The sequence below is a fragment of the Sus scrofa genome, chromosome X, assembly GCF_054392235.1.
Source record: "Sus scrofa isolate SSC_HxYL_T2T_F1_AM1 chromosome X, Sscrofa_HxYL_maternal_Yorkshire_Landrace_v2.0, whole genome shotgun sequence".
Lineage (NCBI taxonomy): Eukaryota > Metazoa > Chordata > Mammalia > Artiodactyla > Suidae > Sus > Sus scrofa.
Genome location: NC_139401.1, coordinates 106,807,393 through 106,828,859, shown reverse-complemented (window position 1 = coordinate 106,828,859; position 21,467 = coordinate 106,807,393). Strand labels below are relative to the sequence as shown.

Genomic DNA, 21,467 nt, shown 5'->3' with positions numbered 1-21,467 from the left:
AATACTTTTCTCTTATGTCATAGTTAGTATTATAGTTTATAGAATCTGGCACTTTTGTTCTCACTGTGTTATTTTCTTGGTAGTTACAGAAAAGAGGACTATGAAAAGAGAACGAAAGCATGACAGTGAGGGATATAAAGCAGAGTAGGTAAAATCGTCTGTAAAACTAAAAACATTAACTGTCATGTATCATGGAGATAATGGAAAATTACCTTTGTCTAGTTACAAACCTTCAAAAATTACATTAGTTTTTGTCCCTATGATATTGCCTACCTGCAGCATGCTAAATACCTTGCAGCCGTTCTCTGATTTACAAACAAGTTATGGTCACATTATTTGATTATCATTTGTTTGCTACTTGGAATTTGTGACATCTAGTATTTTCCTCACAGTGTTACTGTTATGGAGGATTAGAGGTGAGCCCACAAAGCCCAATTTAATGTAAGGTTGCTGAAATAGGACATTTGTAATCGAACTGAAAATATTGCAGTTTGAATGTACAGTTCTATAGAATAAACAAAACAATGAAAGTGAGCAGGAAACCATTTTCTTTTTACATAAGAGCATATTTAATCAGAGAATGAAGATGTCCTTGTGCTTTAGACTCCATGTACTCGTTCTTTGAACCCATTTTTTTAAAGTTGTGTTTATTTTTTTTTTCTTGATACAGGTATATCATTGGTTCCCCCGTACATTTATTGTCACTGATCGGGTTGGGGAGATCAGAATGAAATGTAGAGAAGTTTATTGAGGTGCCTGGGGTAACAAAGGGTGAAAGACAGGAGTTCCCACTGTGGCACAAAGGGATGGAGGGGGGTCTCTGCAGCACCAGGATGCAGTTTCGATCCTTGCCCCCCGGCACAGTGTGTTAAGGATCTGGCGTTGCTGCAGCTGTTGCGAAGGTTGAAACTGCGGTGGCTTGGATCTCATCCCTGGCTGGGGAACTCTCTATGCCCCAGGGCAGCCAAAACAAAACAAAAATAAGAGTGGGAAACAGAGGAAAACAAGAGAGGCACATTTGTGGCAGAAAACTGGCTCTCTCAAAGGAACAATGAAAGGAATCAAGTCATTGGAAAAGACAGCTTCTTTTGCCGTTATATGATGATAGCAGCAGCAAACTGTTCTTTTTGACATAAGGATTTCCTATTTCGTACATACATTTCATATTCCTTATTTAACCTAAATGGATTTATCCATTAAAATTAATAAACATGTCTTTCCAGATCATTTTTTTGCTTTGAGGGAGGTTCGATGCAAATTAAAGTTGTATACATCACTTTACAATAAATCAAAACTGCTTCCCCACCAAGTCAATCCTGACTTCCTTATTGCCAAGGCTGATATTCAGCAAGCAGTACCCAGATACCGGTGGTTTATGGTCAAGCCTCTATTCTGCTTAAGTGGTACTCAGATATTCCAAATATCAACCCTGCAGATAACTTTAACCAGCCCACTCTTAACCACCTGCTATCTGGGACTCTGTAGGGGAACAAGTGGCTCAGCCTGGGCCTAAAGCAATTCATCCCCCCAAAGACCATTATAATAACTAATACTACATCCAGTAGGGGAAGTGCATTCAAAGTGCAAAGGAATAAGAACATTGAATTCTCCAAGCTGGACACCCCATCAACATTCACCTCCAGTGTTATTTATCATCTTAAGAGAGACAAGACTGGGAGAGAAAGGTTTCTGTCTGGTTCTTTATCCTCCCTTTTTTCTTCTTACCAAACAGCCCCTTCCCCTTGTCCTGTCATGTTCCCACCTGTGCAACAAGACCCAGGAGAAGATGGCTTTTTATATCCTCTACCCCCCCATCCCACGCCAAAGTAGCTGGTTTGATTTCTTCCCAGTCTTTTTCTGTGGATGTGCTGTCTCTCTCTACATTGGCTGTAGTTGATGTCAGGCTGTCATTTTATTTTATTATTCATTTATTTATTTTGTCTTTTTAGGGCCGCATCTGCGGCATATGGAGGTTCCCAGGCTAGGGGTTGAACTGGAGCTGCAGCTGCCAGCCTACACCACAGCCACAGCAATGCCAGATCCGAGCCACGTCTGCAAACTACACCCCCAGCTTATGGCAACACCGGATCTTTAACCCACGGAGGGAGGCCAGGGACAGAACCTGCGTCCTCATGGATGCTAGTCAGATTCTTTCCCACTGAGCCATGATGGGAACTCCGTAGGCTGTCATTTTAAAAAGCTAGATAACATCAAGGAGAATTTCATATATTGAATGTCTGAGGAGTCTCCCAAAATTTGCCAGCTGATTTCTTAGTTTTGTGTTTCCCTTAAGAGTACAAAAACAGATATTTGCTTTTTTTTTTCTAAATAGGAATTTTTTTGTATAAGACACTGAGCTTCAACAACATTACATCACAGATTTTTGATGAAACTTGTCATTAAAATGTCAAATCATGTTAATCACAATGTTTAGCTACATCAGGTGTGATTTGAACAATTTAACATTGCAGCAATGAGTGCCAGTATGTTAATGCGAATTGAAAATTATGACGCTGGAGTTCCCGTCGTGGCGCAGTGGTTAACGAATCCGACTAGGAACCATGAGGTTGCGGGTTCGGTCCCTGCCCTTGCTCAGTGGGTTAACGATCCGGCGTTGCCATGAGCTGTGGTGTAGGTTGCAGACGCGGCTCGGATCCCGAGTTGCTGTGGCTCTGGCGTAGGCCGGTGGCTACAGCTCCGATTCAACCCCTAGCCTGGGAAACCTCCATATGCCGCGGGAGCGGCCCAAGAAATAGCAACAACAACAACAACAACAACAACAAAAAGACAAAAGACAAAAAAAAAAAAAAAAAAAGAAAAAGAAAATTACGACGCTTAGAACTGACTTTAAGATGACCATGAAGGTTGTTTGATTACAGTAGAATAATTTATAATAATTTATATCAAGGGAACTTTTTTTTTTTGTCTTTTTGCTTTTTAGGGCCACACCTGCAGCATATGAAGGTTCCCCGGCTAGGGGTCAAATCGGAGCCGCGTCTGATTATTTTTATTTATTTTTTGTTTGTTTATTTTTTTGTCTTTTGTCTTTTGAAGGCCACACCCACGGCATATGGAGGTTCCCAGGCTAGGGGTCGAATCGGAGCTGTAGCCGCCGGCCTACACCACAGCCACAGCAACGCCAGATCCGAGCTCCGACTGCAACCTACACCACAGCTCATGGCAACGCAGGATCCTTAACCCACTGAGCAAGGCCAGGGATTGAACCCACAACCTCATGGTTCCTAGTCAGATTAGTCTCCGCTGCTCCACGGCGAGAACTCCCTGATTATTTTTAAAATAATATTGGTTGTCATAAGTGGTTGAGAAATTTTGTCCTTTTTTGCATCTCTATCCTTTAAAATTCTGATGTAATTATTTGGATTAACTTCTGTAATAATTCTTCCTTGGAATTTTGGCCAGGGCATATATTAGGATGAAATTAGAGTTTTTTCTACATGAGTTTCTTTAAATAAGCTTTAAATTAATATTTATATTTTAAAAATGAAATGTATTATGTACATGAATTGCATTATGTGTTATATTACTGCAGATATCCATTATTTAATACTGTCTAGGCTAAATGTCTAGGAATATGCTACCTGAAGCACTTTTAAAAATCACGGGATTGCAGAGTTCCCTGGTGGCCTAGCAGTTAAGGATTTGGTGTTGTCACTGCTGTGGCACAGGTTCAATCCCTGGCAACTTCTGCATGCTGTGGATGTGGCCAAAAAGAGGAAAAAAAAAAAAAAAACATAACTAAGCATGGATTGAAATGAACTATAATTGAATAATCTTGTATTTTTCCAAAAATTGTTTACCATTATTCCATTATTTTGATCTGCTTATAATGTTAACTATAATTCTAAACTGTGCTTATACAATTCCTAGAGTCTATAGTTTTAGCTTTTATTACATATACTTCACAAAAATTAATTTCCTATTACATATTTTTCTTATCTGAGTCTGTCTGTCTGTCTGTCTGTCTTTCTTTCTTTCTTCCTTTCTTGTCTTTTGTCTTTTTAGGGCCACAATGCAGCACATGGAGCTTCCCAGGCTAGGGGTCAAATCAGAGATATAGCCGCCAGCCTAAACCACAGCCACAGCAGTGCAGGATCCAAGCCCTGTCTGTGACCTACACCACAGCTCACGGCAACGCCGGATCCTTAACCAACTGAGCAAGGCCAGGGATCAAACCCACAACCTCATAGTTCCCAGTCGGATTCGTTAACCACTGAGCCATGATGGGAACTCCTTTATTTTGTTTAATTTATTTTTTCCATTATAGTTGGTTTACAGTGTTCTCTCAGTTGAAGAAGGAAAAGAAGAAGGAACAAAATACCTTGATCTCATTTCTTTTTTACTTTTTTTTTCTTTTGGTCTTTTTAGGGCTGCATTCGCTGCATATGGAGGTTTCCAGTCTAGGGGTTGAATCGGAGCTGTAGCTGCCACCTACGCCACAGCCACAGCAATGCCAGATCCAAGCCCTACAGCTCATTGCAAGGCCAGATCCTTAACCCACTGAGTGAGGCCAGGTATTCAACCTGCATCCTCATGGATCCACTGTGCCAGGACGGAAACTCCAATCTCATTTCTAACTTAGACAGTTTGGTTTCTAATCGTTAATCTTAGCCTATATTATACGCTACAAATTTAGATTTAAATTTGGTGACTAACAACTGATGCTATCATGTTGACCATTTAAAGTATACATTCTTTGTTATTTTTATTTGTCATCATATCAGTAATGATAAGAATCTGAATACTTAGGAAATATATTTGTGTTTTCATCAAGTTTTGCTTATCCATATTAGCCAGCATCTTCAAAGTGAAATTTACCCTTGCTCTGGGGAAAGACTATGTCTTATTTACCTCTGAAAGTGGATCTATTACCCTAAACAGGAATCCCTTAAACCTGGGATGACTTGGGCACTGAGATATTAACTATAACTTCATTTCCACAATGTAACATTGTATGAGGGAGTTCCCTGGTAGCTCATTGGGTTAAGATCTGGCCTTGTCACTACTATAGCTTGGGTCTCTGCTGTGGTGCAGGTTTGATCCTTGTCTGGGAACTTTCTGCTAGCCCTTGACATGGCCAAAAAAAATTACGTGACACACCAACCTGCCATGCCTAAAACTGGATTAAAATATGTTTCTCATTAACCAAAGTACTGAACAGTATTAAACTGTGTATTTCAAAAGGCCCATAATTTGTTAAATTTTTTTTTCCTAGAGCCTTTCTGTTATAAGTAATACATAGCCAATAAGTATAATAACCATTTAAAGTTTTTGATGATTTCTGAAGTTCCTATCATGGCTAAGCAGAAATCAATCTGATTAGTGTCCAAGAGGACGCGGGCTCAATCCCTGGCCTTGCTCAGTGCATTAAGGATCCAGCATTGTGGTGAGCTGCAGTGCAGGCTGGCAGCTACAGCTCTGAATCAACTCCTAGCCTGGGAACCTCCATATGCTGTGGGTACAGCCCTAAAAAGACCAAAAAAACCTTTTTTTTTTTTTTTTTTTTTGATGATTTTTTGTAACACAAATCAGGTGCTTGAAAGAGTTCAAATTTTTTCTTGAGTGATAAGTCTATGAAAATCCCTCAGTCTGTGTGTGTGTGTTTCTGTATGTGCATATACTGACCTTCGAACTTTCAGTGGTATTACATCATAACTGGGCTGTTACAGAAGTCCTGCTTTTAGTCTCATCTCAGCTTTTAAATAAAAACTTAAAAGAAGGATTAGCCAGTTTCCTCTTAATCATCTACCAATCTGTTAACAATAACAGATGCATCAATGAGGTTTACGTGACATTTGTGAACACACCCCTGACAAAATTAAGAAAAAAAATTTGAGTCCTTTGCCTGTGACCTGTCTCTGTGTTTGCGACATTTGTGCGGTAGGCTCATTTTTGTGTTTTATGCTTTACATAACATTTGCCGATATGATTTTCCCGTTTTCACTTTTAACCGAGCAGTTATTAGAGCATTGAAAAGACTTCCTGCTGAAGACAGGCCTCTCCATAGCTTCTCTCCTTTTCATGGCTTCTGTTTTTGGTACATTTTACTCTGTGCCAGGGAAGTTTGGGGGGCTGACTTGGACGCCAGGCAGAGCTAGAGTATGCTGAGAGTAAACAGAGTGGCTACTGAAAACTGTGGTGCAAGCCATCGTCATACGTACTGGCAACTAAACTACAGGAATAATTCGATGTAGAAACCCTCAGTCCAACGCTCAAGAGTCCCTTGCTTGTATTTCTACATAAATAATGTGAAGAATAACTTCACCCTATGAAATTATCTTCACTCTAAGCAATAACTTTTGGAGGAATCAAAATGAATCATGGTGATGAATGATGCCTGTTGACATGAAAGAGAAATTTAGGGATCGGGGAGTAGAGCTTTGCTGTTTGTGGATCTGCTAGCTGAGTTAAGAATCATGACTGAGAAGTGGGTTGAGATGAATCATAATAGAACAACTTTCTATTTTTCCAGAACTTCCATCTGGCCAGATTTTTATTAGTATTTGCCAGGGGCAGGGGCTGGTGAGGGCACATTTTTTTTGAGGAGAGAGAAAAGTAATTATTTTGGCCATAGTCAGGTTATAACATAGGGTTTTTTTTGTTTTTTGTTTTTTGTTTTTGTTTTTGTTTTTAGTGTGCCACACTGGCAGTACACATTTTATTTGAAATCAATCCATGATGAGAAGCACATACGTTTATCCCATTACTTTCATTATTTCATATTACTTTGAATCATCACATTTTACCTATTCTATTTTTATTGATGAATATTTAGGCTAATATATAAAATGACTTATGCTTTTCATTACTCCAAAACAATTTATTACATAATTCATGCATCTTTCATGTTTATAATGTGATTGCTACTGCATGAAAAGTTGAGGCATATGATTGTTTTATCCTGTGATGATGATTATGATTTTTTGCTTTTTTTTTTTTAAGGGTCGCACCCGTGGCATAATAACATAGTTTCTTAGAGTAACTTTCAACCTACTGACTTTGAATGATCATTTTCTTTCAGTCACCTTTCTATTGGATTAGGTCGGGGTAGTTTGCGAATTCTCTTTAGATCATTGATCTATTGAGAAAAGAATCTTGATTTGCATCTATATGGAGAGTAAAAAGCCTTATCTACTCTTCTTCTGAAATAGAAGGTATTTCTGTTACCCAGATGGGAGTACCATGAAAGTAGTCGTTTTAATTTTTTTTAATTGCCTTCATAGGTCACTTTGGACAATTGTGTCGAAGTTGGGCGGATTGCCAACACCTACAATCTGACAGAAGTGGATAAATACGTGAACAGTTTCGTCTTGAAGAATTTTCCTGCATTACTGAGCACCGGAGAGTTCTTGAAACTCCCTTTCGAACGGCTTGCCTTCGTGCTTTCCAGTAATAGCCTTAAGCACTGCACAGAACTTGAGCTCTTTAAGGCTACCTGTCGCTGGCTCCGCCTGGAAGAGCCTCGGATGGACTTTGCTGCAAAATTAATGAAGAACATACGATTTCCACTGATGACACCGCAGGAGCTCATTAATTACGTGCAAACCGTGGATTTCATGAGAACTGACAATACTTGTGTGAATCTCCTTTTGGAAGCCAGCAATTACCAAATGATGCCATACATGCAGCCAGTTATGCAGTCAGACAGGACTGCCATTCGGTCTGACACCACTCACTTGGTTACACTAGGAGGGGTGCTGAGGCAGCAGCTGGTTGTCAGCAAGGAGTTGCGCATGTATGATGAAAAGGCCCATGAGTGGAAGTCCTTAGCCCCCATGGATGCCCCAAGGTACCAGCATGGCATCGCCGTTATTGGAAATTTCCTCTATGTCGTTGGTGGACAGAGTAATTACGACACAAAAGGAAAAACGGCCGTTGATACAGTCTTCAGATTTGATCCTCGATACAATAAGTGGATGCAAGTTGCATCTTTAAATGAAAAGCGCACCTTCTTCCACCTAAGTGCCCTCAAAGGATATCTGTATGCAGTCGGTGGGCGAAATGCAGCTGGTGAACTGCGTAAGTGTGTGTACTTCTGTTCAGCATAGAAACACGTGGCTTTACCCCCAGATCCTTGTCACATCATAAAATAAGCAGTCCTGTAACACCAAGGACCCAAAAATGTAGCTAGGGTTTCGTTTTAGACTATTTTTCTTAGACAGTGTCAATCTGTATGCCTTGTCTGGCCATGTATTGTTGGCCACAGTACAAATTATATCTTATATCAAATGTTCCATAGTAATTTATTTGTGCAGTGTATGTGGTTTTCATTTTGAAGCTTCAATTAAAAGTATATTCTGCTAATTGAAATTCCAATAGAATCTTGGACAGGACTTTGGCAAGTTTCCTCATTTTCCATTTTAAAATCCTATATAATATTTTACTAAATAGGTTGAAATCCTTCCTTACAGAGCACTGACGTTTATGGTTGCTTCTTTTACATAATCCGTTACCTACCAGAGGCCACTGAGTAAGATGATTTTCTTTATCTACTAGAGGTTCAAAATTCAAAATTATCCAGAGTTTATTTACTGTGAGTGTATTATGATCTGTAACTATTAGTCTTAAAAATCATTCTTCAAAACAAAACAAAACAAAAGGAATTCTTCTGTGGTGCAGTGGGTTAAGGATCCGGTGTTGTCACTGCAGCAACTTGGGGTCACTGCTGTCTCTGGCCTAGGAATTTCCATGTGCCTTGGGCGTGGCCAAAAAAAAATCATTCTCTCTTGGTGAAATACTAGTCTTCTTCACTGAAAATGGATCTAGTGAGCTTTCTTATTTGGTGGTCCCTTCTTGGTCTTTCTAATCTAAGATCAGTCACAAGTACAGTTAACATAGAGTAATACTTTGGCTACATAAATTAACGCTAATTTTGTTCTCTTAGTTAAAATTGGAATAAGGTAACTGTCCAAAAAGAAGTCAGGAAAACCACACTTTATATCATGCCTTACACAGCTGTCATTACCGTTGTTGTTTGGCCTTTTTTCATCCTTTATTCTCTGAAATAGAGACCTTGTAGTTGACCATTGTTCCAGGCTCCATAACGCTAAGTTTAAAATATTGGCATTGGCTCTGGATAAATTCAGAGTAATTATCAGAATCTTTTCCTCTAGTATTCTAAAAAATAAAAGGTAGTTTAATGGATGGGGAGAATAAGCTATTTATTGGAAACCAAAGAACTGCTCTTAGCTTTTACACTTCACAGCTTATCAAGCCCTTTCTTGTTAGTGACATGGTCTTAATGTTACCGATGTTTCCTATCCTTTTTTTTTCTTTTTTGTCTTTTTGTCATTTCTTGGGCTGCACCCGTGGCATATGGAGGTTCCCAGGCTAGGGGTCGAATCGGAGCTGTAGCCGCTGGCCTACACCAGAGCCACAGCAACGCTGGATCCGAGCTGCGTCTGTGACCTACACCACAGCTCATGGCAACGTCGGATCCTTAACTAACTGAGCAAGGCCAGGGATCGAACCCCCAACCTCATGGTTCCTAGTCGGATTCGTTAACCACTGTGCCACGACGGGAACTCCCATTTTTTTTTTTTTTTCCCTTTGTTGTCACAGTGATATTTTTTTCTAAGGCCAGAGTTTCCAGATGGCTGGCTTAGGCGTTGGGATAATGAACCACACAGGTTTTCCAATATATTTTAATAAATCAGACTATTAAAAGCATTTTGATGCATTGAGACAATTAATGTAGAACTGTCATTTCCTCGGTCAACCCACACACATTATTTTTGTGTTATTATGCTATTTTAAATTTATGGTATCTGGGGACTTTCCTGGTGGCTCAGTGGGCTAAGGACCCAGTGCTGTCACTGCTGTGGTGCAGGTGTGATTCCTGGCCTGGGAACTCCCTCATGCTGCAAGCGCCACTTCCTGCCCCTCCCCCCACCCCAAAATGTATGGTGTCTGGAAATAACCAGAGATGCAAGTGGTGACTTGGCCCTTTCTTAGAAAAGTCACTTATGTAAGATCATCTTTACAAGTTTACAAATTATAGGTCATCAATCCTGGCAGTAAATAGTCATTTTGAAACTTCTCGAAGGAAATAGCTCCATTTTTCAGTCAGTGCTTGCTTGCTGATGGTATCAACCCTGTTAATATGCAGCTCTCAAGTTTTCAATGTATTGTTTCTAATATTAAATAGAGGCCTAATTCTTCTGAGAATTTATGATCTTCAGGCTGAGGAGAATCATTACATAAGACTAAGGCGCTTGAGGCTTCCTTCTGACTTAATCCTTACTCTGAGTTCTCCCCACGTTATACTCAATTGGGATCAAGAAGCAGATGATCCCGTTAGGCAGGCGGCTGGCTTCCTTGCTCATGCCCTTCAGAAGTCACCGCCTTCATCCCTCGGTAAAAACAGTCTTGTGTGTTTCCATTTGAAAGTGACAGGATGCAAGAGATTCATGCTTTTCATGAGCTGTTCCTAAATTCATAATAACTTATTTTATATGTAGATTTTAAAGGCACAGTCACCCAGAGCTTAAACCTAAGGATAATGATTTAAGTAGTCTAAAAAACGTACTCCCTCTCTAGATGGTAAATATAGGTCCATTTTTTATCTTCACTCATAAACTGCATTTTCACAAATGCATGGATGATTATAATAGAAGACATGAACCCTCAGTACCAAAAAAACAACTCTAATTCCATTTAGAGGCCAACTATTTGATACTTCTTTCCTTTTAAAATTATCTCTAATAACCTGTAAGCAACTCAACTTTTGTAGAAAAGGATTGTGCCCCCTTAAAGTCAGCATACCCAGCAAACCATTCTGTACTACATATTTTAAGGTAATATATATTGGAAGTTTTTTTAGAAAATCATGTGATTAACTCAATAAATGCAAACTCAAATTGAAATTCTTGGTTCCAGGAGAACCTTCAGGCCAAAAAGAGTCATTACATAAAACCAGGTAGCAAGAAGCTTCATCTTGTTTTGTTTTGTTTTTTGACCCACCAATTGGGAGTATGAAGTAGATGGTCCCCTCTTGTCACATTCCATATTGTTGAGGTAACCAAACCTGATGTAACCTGCCCTGATTACCTCCCAAAAGAACAGTATCAGTGCATTCTCCTGAATTCTGTTTATCATGTTTCTCCTCATATAAATAAGAAAAGTGTATGTGTCAATTGCCCTTTATAGTTTTCTTCGACTCATTGTTTTTGCGGAATAGTTGATTTTGGTTCTAAAGAAGCCCTTGCTTATATTTCTTTCTTTTTTTTTTTTTTTTTTTTGTCTTTTGTCTTTTTAGGGCCATACCCAGGGTCCCAGGCTAGGGGTCTAATCAGATCTGCAGCTTCCGGCCTACACCACAGCCACAGCAACGCCAGATCCAAGTTGCATCTGCAACCTACACCACAGCTCACGGCAACGCCAGATCCTTAAACCACTGAGCGGAACCCACAACCTCATGGTTCCTAGTTGGATTTGTTTCCACTGCACCAAGACAGGAACTCCACTTGCTTATATTTCTGAATGTTCCAACCAGAGGCTGGGTTTTTGGTTTTTTTAACATTTCTCTTGCTCCATAAGCAATTTTTATTGAAAACCCCCTCCCTCCACCCGACATTAACATCTGTTGTAATAACTCAACATTCCCATCTTAACTGATTATGCTGACATATTCATATGCCTGTGTAAATAGAGAAAGAGGGTAGAAGTGGATGTCAGGAAAAAGGGATTGATGGGAAAATCATTTAACAGTTTAACAGGTTCATTAGTACCAGTGCATCATTTATTCTTCATACACACAGTAACCATTGCCTGTATATAATGATGAAAAGAAAACAGTGGCAGCATTTGCAAGACATTTAAGATCACTTTAGTGCATTTGGCCTTTTAAAATCTCTCCACGGAGTGTATGAATACAAGCCCATAGTACATCAAAACGATATTACTAGGAGTTCCTATCATGGCTCAGTGGAAACGAATCTGAGTAGCATCCATGAGGATGCAGGTTTGATCCCTGGCCTCACTCAGTGGGTTAAGGATCCAGCACTGCCATGAGCTGTGGTGTAAGTTGCAGCCGTACCTCGGATCTGGCGTTGCTCTGGCTGTGGTGTAGGGCAGTGGTTACAGCTCCCATCTGACCCCTAGTCTGGGAACCTCCATATGCTGTGGGTATGGCCCTAAAAAGAAAAGAAAAAAGAAAAAAAACCCATGATATTACTGGTATGTGCTTGTGAAGCTGGCTTATTGCTGAAATGTAATTCCTTAGAAATGCTACTTTCCTTTGACACCGGGTACAATGGAAGACTCAGCAAAGCTCAGAGTAGCTGTCACTTAAGTGAAAAAGGAGTCAGTTATTTGTGGCATCTTTCAAAATTATGTTACATAAGAAATCGATCTTCCATTGAATTTTTCTGTATTGAGGAGAAACATGACAGCTCAGATATCTTTCAATTCAGTTAAATAGTAATAACTCAAGCTTTCAAATAATGTAATAACTTAGAGAAACGTGTTAGATTTTTCCACATAAATGTACAGTAAAATTACTAAAATTTATCGAATGCCTCCATATCGCTTAATGGATTTGCAGTTTCTTCATTAAGTGACGTGTTACCACCTGGCACTCGAGGATTCTAGAAACCAAACCTCCTCTGTGGGAGCCGTCACTGTCCAAATGGTTTTCTGCAGGACCAATTTCTTTCAGAATCTCAGAGAACAAGTAGGTTCCACATCATCCCTTGGAAGCAGTTCTGAACTCCAGTGGAATCACCTGAGAAAAATAATCCCTGATGAGATACGCTAAACAACCAGCCTGAGTATAATGCTTAAATTAGACAGAGAGCTTCTAAATACCAGCCCACCAAACTACTGAAGATGATTCCATAGAATAAGGGTCCGAAACCTTCTATACAGTGCCAGGAGATACATCTTTTTGGATTTGGAGGCTGTAGGATCGCTGTCACAACTAATCAGCTCTGGTCATGTATTGCAAAAGCCACTACAGACAGTTTGTTTATAAATACATGAGTGAAGTTATGTTCCAGTAAAGCTTCGTGTAGGAGCACTTCGTAATTCAAATTCCATATAGCCTTCATAGGTCACGAAATATTCTTCCTTTGATTTTTTCCCCCAACTCTTTAATAATATAAAAGCCATTTATATTTTTATCCTGTGGGTCGTTCAAAAGCAGACAGCATACTGGATTTGGCTGATGGGCTTTCGTTTCCCTGACCTCCCCTATTCAATTCTTTTAATTACTTAATGATTTATTACCTTTGTAGGTGTACAACCATCATCACAACCAAATTTTACAGCATTTCCATCCCAAACCCTCAGGGCATCCCCCCACTCCCCAACCTGTCTTCTTTGGAAACCATAAGTTTTTCAAAGGCTGTGAGTCAGTATCTGTTCTGCAAAGGAGTTCATTGTGTCCTTTTTTAAGATTGACCTCCCCATTCTAGATTTTTCCCAGTTACCTCATTACCATTCCCCCCAAAATGCAATTAGCTCACTGATAGAAGAACAGCATTATCAGAGTTCCCATCGTGGCTCAGTGGTTAACGAATCCGGCTAGGAACCATGAGGTTGCAGGTTTGATCCCTGGCCTCCCTCAGTGGGTTAAGGATCCAGCATTGCCGTGAGCTGGGGTGTAGGTCGCAGACGCGGCTCGGATCCTGCGTTGCTGTGGCTGTGGTGTAGGCCGGCAGCTGTAGCTCCAATTCGACCCCTAGCCTGGGAACCTCCATGTGCCACAGGTGTGGCTCTAGAAAAGAAAAAAGACAAAAAAAAAAAAAAAAAAAAAAAAGAACAGCATTATCTTGCTACATGGGGAAATTTTAACACTCATCAAGGGTGAATAGCTATTTAACTTCTAGCTCCACTATACAAAGAAGAAGAGGAAACTAATGGAAACTGCATCCGAACAGATTTCGATGTAGGGCAAGACTGTAACAGTCTAAAAATTTCAAAGTTCAAGGCAAAATTCGTCATGAAGAAAAGCATAGAACTATAGTAAAACCTATCTCTGCTATCAAATAGTTGGCCAAGATAATCTCCAGAAGTCTTTAAAACTCTTTTTTTAGTGATAAGAGGTGTGACTAGACTACATTCTTCCATCAGATAATTACTTTGCTGATGCCCGGTCAGTATAGTAGATCCTCTCAGTATAAAGAGGGAGATGATATACATTCAGTAGGATTTTATTTGTCAATTAGGTGAAAGTCATGCTAAAGGCAAATGGAAATGAACACTAAAGAAGAGATCCAGGGACTGGAAATAGTTGAAAACAGTATTGAAACAAATAGTTTTACCTTGTCATTAATTGTGAAAATAGCCCTTATTTGGGGGAAAGATTTTGCAGGATCTTGCTCCCTGGTGGAAAGGTTTAGAAGAAACAGAGTGGGTGAGGGTCCAAGCCTGAGGCAGTGAACACAACTAACAAGAGAGGGAGTTCCCTTGTCACTTGGCAGGTTAAGGATCCAGTGTTGTCACTGCGGTAGCTCGGACTGCTGCTGTGGCACAGGTTCAGTCCTTGATCTGGGAACATCCACATGCCATGGATACAGCAAAACAAACAAACAAAAACACTAACAAGAAAGAAAAAAGAAAATAGTAAAAGCCTTTGACATAAGATCAAAAATTCAACACTAAAGTAAGTAGAAAAGGAAATCAGTAAAGGGCTATGAGAAATGGTATAATATAGGTGTCGTTAGAGGAGAAATAAGTAGTTCATGTAGTGAATTTGATGAAATAAAATTATTAAAAAGAGTTAAGAAATTAATCTCTTTAGTATTGCCTGTTCTCACATTATTACTATTTTTTAAATAAGAAATCATGTTCCAAGGATGAGTCATCAATTCGGATTGCATTTGGTTGCAAGTAGCTAAATTTTATTCTAGTGTCTTTTGGTCAAAGAGCCGCACTCTGTAGATTCGTGCCTCCATTTCATTGCCTACATCGATGTCACATGGTCGATTCCAGCTTAAAGCTTCAAGTGGCTCAGTGGAAATGAATCCAACTAGGAACCATGAGGTTGTGGGTTCGATCCCTGGCCTTGCTCATTGGGTTAAGGATCTGGCGTTGCCATGAGCTGTGGTGTAGGTCACAGACGTGGCTTGGATCCCGCGTTGCTGTGGCTCTGGCATAGGCCGTTGGCTACAGGTCCGATTAGACCCCTAGCCTGGGAACCTCCATATGCCGCAGGAGTGGCCCAAGAAATGGCAAAAAGACAGCAAATAAATAAATAAATGAAAAAGAAAAAGGCAATGTTAGTGGAGACAAGAAACTGGGTTAGCAAGTAGCAGTGTCTGCAATAAAGAGCATGCACTTTTCAGGTCAATCTAGATGTTGTGCTTTTGACCAGAGTCCTTCTAACGTCCCTACATCTTTTCTGCCTTTTAAAACAGATCACATTTTCTATCTGTCTGAACGATCATTGTCCTATTCTTGAGGTTATAACAGATTGCTATTCAAATAAATTGAGGTTGCTTCTCGAATATTTTATATTAAAGATGATATATTTTATTACTGAGAGGAAGTACCCCTAGTAAAAACCTTAACTTCAGATAATGCTGCCAGGCATCTGCAGATAAGAGCAGTACTGGCTGCAACAGTACTGGGCATATATACACTATTGGCTTTCATGTATAAATACAGAAAAATTTTTGTCAATGTTCATTTAGTAGTCTGAATATGAAATAAAGCAATAGACATCAAAACATACACCAGGTAGTATGCATACTTTCATTCTCAACTTTAAATTTTGCTTCATATCTATCAACCTTTGTTTCCTATATGATGTATCACACAGAGTCGAAGTATTTCTTATGTGGTGTATCATATAGAATCAAAGTGTTCCTCTTCCTTGTGGTTTTTTTCATCCTTTCTTCCCACATATCTAGAGCAAAGAAATGAGGGAAATATCAAATTATAAAGATGGAGTTCCCATCGTGGCGCAGTGGTTAACCAATCTGACTAGGAGCCATGAGGTTGCAGGTTCGATCCCTGCCCTTGCTCAGTGGGTTAACGATCCGGTGTTGCCGTGAGCTGTGGTGTAGGTCGCAGACGCGGCTCGGATCTGGTGTGGCTGTGGCTCTGGTGTAGGCCGGTGGCTACAGCTCCAATTAGACCCGTAGTCTAGGAACCTCCATATGCCGCGGGAGCGGCCCAAGAAATGGCGAAAAGACAAAAAAAAAAAATAAAATTATAAAGATGTAACAAGATACTAGAAGAAAAGAAATCCTAGTGATTTCTGCAGTGACAGAAAAGTGTTAGATTATTACATTATCTAGTCTCATGTACATAATCAGTGTATTAATGGTTCACATTTATTAATGTAATCTCAATAATTAATATGTGACCCCCCCAAGAAATATCTCATGCCTATAATGGAAGTGTTTCTGTTATTTGGATATTACTATTGTGCCACCTAAAAGGAAAAATAATTAATTGTGAAAATTGAAATTATAAATCATTTTTAAAATTCATTCTTTCCTTTTATTTTTTAAACAACAGCTACTGTAGAATGTTACAATCCAAGAACAAATGAATGGACCTATGTTGCCAAAATGAGTGAGCCCCACTATGGCCATGCTGGAACTGTGTATGGAGGCGTAATGTATATTTCAGGTAAATAACTGCTAATGCACTTAACATAATACATAGACTTTTAACTATGTTGCCGTCTTTCTGTATAGTGTTAATAATCCAGGAAATGGATAATCAAAATATAATTTGTCTTGATTTTAGAATATATTTTGGTGTACATTTGCATATGAATGCCTTTGGTATTTCATAAGTTTATAAGACTAGCAGCAAACCAGTCCTACTGTAAATATGTTATTCATTTATTATTTTTTTTTCTTTTTAGGGCCATACCTGCGGCATGCGGAGGTTCCCAGGTTAGGGGTTGAATTGGAGCTATACCTGCTGGCCTACTCCACAGCCACAGCAACGCAGGATCCGAGCTGTGTTTGCGACCTACACCACAGCTCATGGCAATGCCAGATCCTTAACCCACTGAGCAAGGCCAGGGATCAAACCTATGTCCTCATGGATCCTAGTCAGATTCGTTTCTGCTGAGCCACAATGGGAACTCCTGTAAAGTAAATACGTCACTTAGAATTAATTGGAAAGCTTTCAGCTTCTCTAATTTGCCTTTCAGTCCCCATACTCTCTACTCTGATAAGCTCTAAGAACCACCATTCATATTCTCCATAAGAGCACTTAATTTATTTTTATTTAGAATTTAGTTAAAGTCTGTCAGGAAATATATCATTACGTAACATATAAGCTCTAATGTGCATAAAACTTGCTTCCAATATACATATGATGCATAATAATGTTCATTCTTTCCTTTAGTGCAACTGAAAGGATGTTTCTCTTTTCTCCAGCATGATATTAGGGTTCTGCTCTGATGTCGTTGCTTAAATAATTCTGTGCTGATGACTTGTATTTTGACCACATGCACATATATTTTTCTAATAAAAAATTCTGAAGCAGCTACAGTTGACTCAGTGTCCCAGTAGCAACTTTCATTCTCAAACTGTATTCAAATCATCCTTCTTGAGAATTTGGAAAGGAGTCTTATTTTAATGTACTGTTCACTGGCGGTGTTGAAATTTGATTCTTTTAGTCAGGTTCTTTCCATTTGGTCCTGACACAGTCTACTTCTGACAGTTTCCCCCCCTTTTGAAGGCTGGCCAGTGCCAGGCCAGCAGTTACATTATTAGAGAACAAAGGCCTTAAGGTGATGTTTGTGATCTGAGCCTCTGAACGCTGCCTTATGAAACCTATAATCAAAAAGGATCAGGGAAAGGCCTGTAGTGTCTTATTGGCAGGTTTCTGGTGTTAAATTTATGAGCAGCTATGGAACGTCTTATACTGAAAGAGCCATCTAGGAAGTCATATGCTCCACTAATCAATGATTTATACCATCTACCTATTTTATGTGTGTAGCTGCCATGCCATGATGAGAGCCCCAAGTCCTCTGAGGGAAAAAATGATATTTGAATTGTTCTAGTGATGCTTTGGCATAACTAGCATATGTTGCACAAATGACCTTCTCAGTCAAGTGGAGTAGGGACCACAGCTGATTTTCAAACCAAAGCGCACTGTTTTGCTTGCTGGAATATCAGTGACGTCCAGAAAAAAATATAAAAAAGCAGAATAAAAACCCAGTGATTGCCGTCTGGCCACCACACAGTAGGGGTTTGGATGAGATGGCTGAAAATTAGTTTCTTTTTCTCCCTGATCTGCAGAACGTATAGTCGGATACTGTCATTGTAGAGACCGATTTAGATGTGATCTAAGGATAGATGATAATATGACCTCAAGAGGTCAACAACAAATTGCTGTACATAAAAAATTCCATATGTATTCAGCATTCTAATTGTTTAGCTTTTTATTTATTTGTTTGTTTATTTTTGGCTTTTTAGGGCCGCACCTGTAGCACATAGAAGTTCCCAGGCTAAGGGTCTAATCGGAGCTGTAGGCCCTGACCTAGACCTACACCACAGGTCACGGCAATGCCGGATCCTTCACCTACTGAGCAAAGCCAGGGATTGAACCTGCATCCTCATGGATGCTAGTCAGATTCATTTCCACTGAGCCATGGCAGGAACTCCTATTTAGCTTTTTTGGGGTCCATACTGATAGGGGAGAACCTTACCCACCTTCACCACAGCCACCCAACCTCTATGCAAAGAAACAGTTCTGAATATGCTCATAAGCTTGGGCTCTTGCACAATTTCAAGTTTTCCAAAGCATCGTGCTTTATAAGTCAGTTCATAGTCATAGTCCTAAATGAGATAACCAGAGCAGACATTCTTATCTGCCAAGTGAGGAAACGGGCATGTAGGATTTAAAGTGCCCTAGCCCTGTGCCCAGCACCCAGAGGGTACCCGGTAAAGAGCAGCAGGAGTGAATGAGGCTTTGTGGTTGGGATTTACTGTAAACCCAGGTCTAAAAGTACCCCAAATATTTTTTAATTGTGCAAAGCCTCTTAAATTCCATGGGTCTCTGAGAAAGCCATTGCAATAATAAAAGCTACAATTTTAGTTCTTTAAGAAGGTGAAAATGTTAATTTTCTTTCTTTCTATTTTTTTTTTTTTTTGTCTTTTTGTCTTTTAGGGCCACACCCACAGCATATGGAGGTTCCCAGGCTAGGGGTCTAATCGGAGCTGTAGCCGCCGGCCTACACCACAGCCACAGCCACGCGGGATCCGAGCAGAGTCTGCGACCTACACCACAGCTCATGGCAACGCCGGATCCTTAACTCCCGGAGCAAGGCCAGGGGTCAAACCCGCAACCTCATGGATACTAGTCGGGTTCCATAACTGCTGAGCCATGACGGGAACGCCTATTTTCTTTCTTTTTAATCCCAAGAAAGTATAGCTGGCAAACATGAACACCATTGATGAGCTATAAAATGTCATAATAACATGGATAGAAGTTCATTGTCTATGCCAGAGATCCTTCTATTTACTTGCGCATTTTGATGATAATCTTTGATCACCTCGTGCCTGTAATTTTCATTCCTTAGGAGGAATTACTCACGACACTTTCCAAAAAGAGCTCATGTGCTTTGATCCTGATACTGACAAATGGATCCAGAAGGCGCCGATGACCACCGTCAGAGGTCTGCATTGCATGTGTACAGTGGGAGAAAGGCTCTATGTCATCGGCGGCAATCACTTCAGAGGAACAAGTGATTATGACGACGTCCTAAGCTGTGAATACTACTCACCTATCCTTGACCAGTGGACCCCGATTGCTGCCATGTTAAGAGGGCAGAGTGATGTTGGGGTTGCTGTCTTTGAAAATAAAATCTACGTGGTCGGTGGGTATTCGTGGAATAATCGCTGTATGGTAGAGATAGTGCAGAAATATGATCCAGATAAAGATGAATGGCATAAGGTTTTTGATCTCCCAGAGTCCCTGGGTGGCATCCGAGCTTGCACACTCACCGTGTTCCCACCTGAAGAAACCACGCCATCACCTTCTAGAGAGTCCCCTCTTTCTGCACCTTAAGCTCATCCCTACACCTAAGATGCTGTAGTTCTATCTTTGCAATGTGTCATGAATTCTCTTCTTTTGCCCTCTCCCCACGTAGTGTATGTTAGGATTAGCCTCCAGTAATTGATACCAATATCGGAAAAAAAAAAAAAAAAAAAAAAAAAAAGACGACATTGATGTTATTTGTGCTGTTTGTTTGGCTTAGAGTGTTTCTAAAGTGATAACAAAACCATTCTGGAAAACGTATCCCATAGAAGCTGATGTTTAACATACGAGAAAAAACACACACACAAAAAAAACCAAGGTATTGTCTATGTTTCTTCAGTACTTTTTTGATGCTGTGTACTGAGTGTAAGGTATTTGTCATCTTACATTAGAAAGCGCAGTAAACCAAGTTGAACGTGGATTATCGTAAATGTCCAACTGTGCTAACTAGGCTTCAAAGTAAAAAGTTTTCCTTTCATCTTTGACTGTGAGATGTGAAAGGGAGGCAGCCTGTTCCAACAGGAAACAATAGACAAAAGGTTGCCAACTCGCATGAGCTACCTCCCTCTTTTCATAAAGTATTTTTGACATATCTGTCAGCCCACCTGTCTGTGGGGGTGCATCGAGAATATATAAAGTTTCTTTGACACACAGGAGAAATAATCACCAATATGAATTCACCAATACGAATTTAAAAAAAAAACAAAAACAAAAACAGCATAACCCCTCTACTTATAAACAAGGCTTGGGGGTTTTTTAAGTGTGTGTAAATATATACAGACACACGTATCAAATACAAAATTTTAAAAATTGAGGAGCGCGTCAAATGCGGAAAAAAAAAAAAAAACCTCTTAAATTTCTTTCAAAAAGTAGCTTCTGTTAAAAGGGGAATTCAGTATGCACATACCACATGCAGATATGGAGACTCATACTGAATTCGGTGGATAAGGGCTAGGAATTTTGAGCAACTAAATTTGTCATTTGACCAAATTTTTCCTCCCCAAACTGTAATCTACACATTCTCCTTTGCTGTTGAGATAACTTACATATTATATGTATTCTGTATACTCAGTCCCTAAGATTATTTAGCACAAAGTATAGCAGCTACACCTGGTGAGCTGCTTTTGCTCAGTGAATTCAACTTCCATGTTTTATCTTTTTTTGTTCAATAAAAAACATTTAATGTCGTTCTGGTGTGAGGTGTCCTATTATTGTCTGATTTGACTTACTTTCATTAAATATCTTTTTTTTTTTTTTTTTTTTTTTTTTAATGTGGCAAGATCAGGATTCAAGAGCACCGAACAGCTTGAATGAATGAATGACTTTTCATTCAAGGAGGAACGAATTTGGCCAGGTCTAACTTCATTGCTGAAAACGAGGTGTTGGTTGTCTTTGAGGCGTTAGTTGTTGGAAGATGTTAACTGGTCCCTCTCCATCCCCAGAGTAATATGTCTAAACCACAGGAGCAGTGACATTTCTGAGGTCAGTTTTCCTGG

The 21,467-nt window shown here is 39.7% G+C and overlaps 1 protein-coding gene across 19 annotated transcripts in view; it reads left to right on the top strand.

Annotated features, from left to right (window-relative positions):
- KLHL13 (kelch like family member 13) overlaps window positions 1-21,158 on the top strand; it is a 406,437-nt gene extending 385,279 nt beyond the window's left edge. For all 19 annotated transcript variants that reach the window (XM_021080433.2, XM_085008247.1, XM_085008249.1 and 16 more), the window contains 3 exons: window positions 7,242-8,037; window positions 16,486-16,599; window positions 19,514-21,158. In XM_021080433.2, the coding sequence (XP_020936092.1) occupies window positions 7,242-8,037; window positions 16,486-16,599; window positions 19,514-20,001 (1,398 nt within the window). In that variant the 3' untranslated portion in view covers window positions 20,002-21,158. The remainder of the gene's footprint in view (window positions 1-7,241; window positions 8,038-16,485; window positions 16,600-19,513) is intronic.
- The last annotated feature ends 309 nt before the right edge of the window (window positions 21,159-21,467 follow it).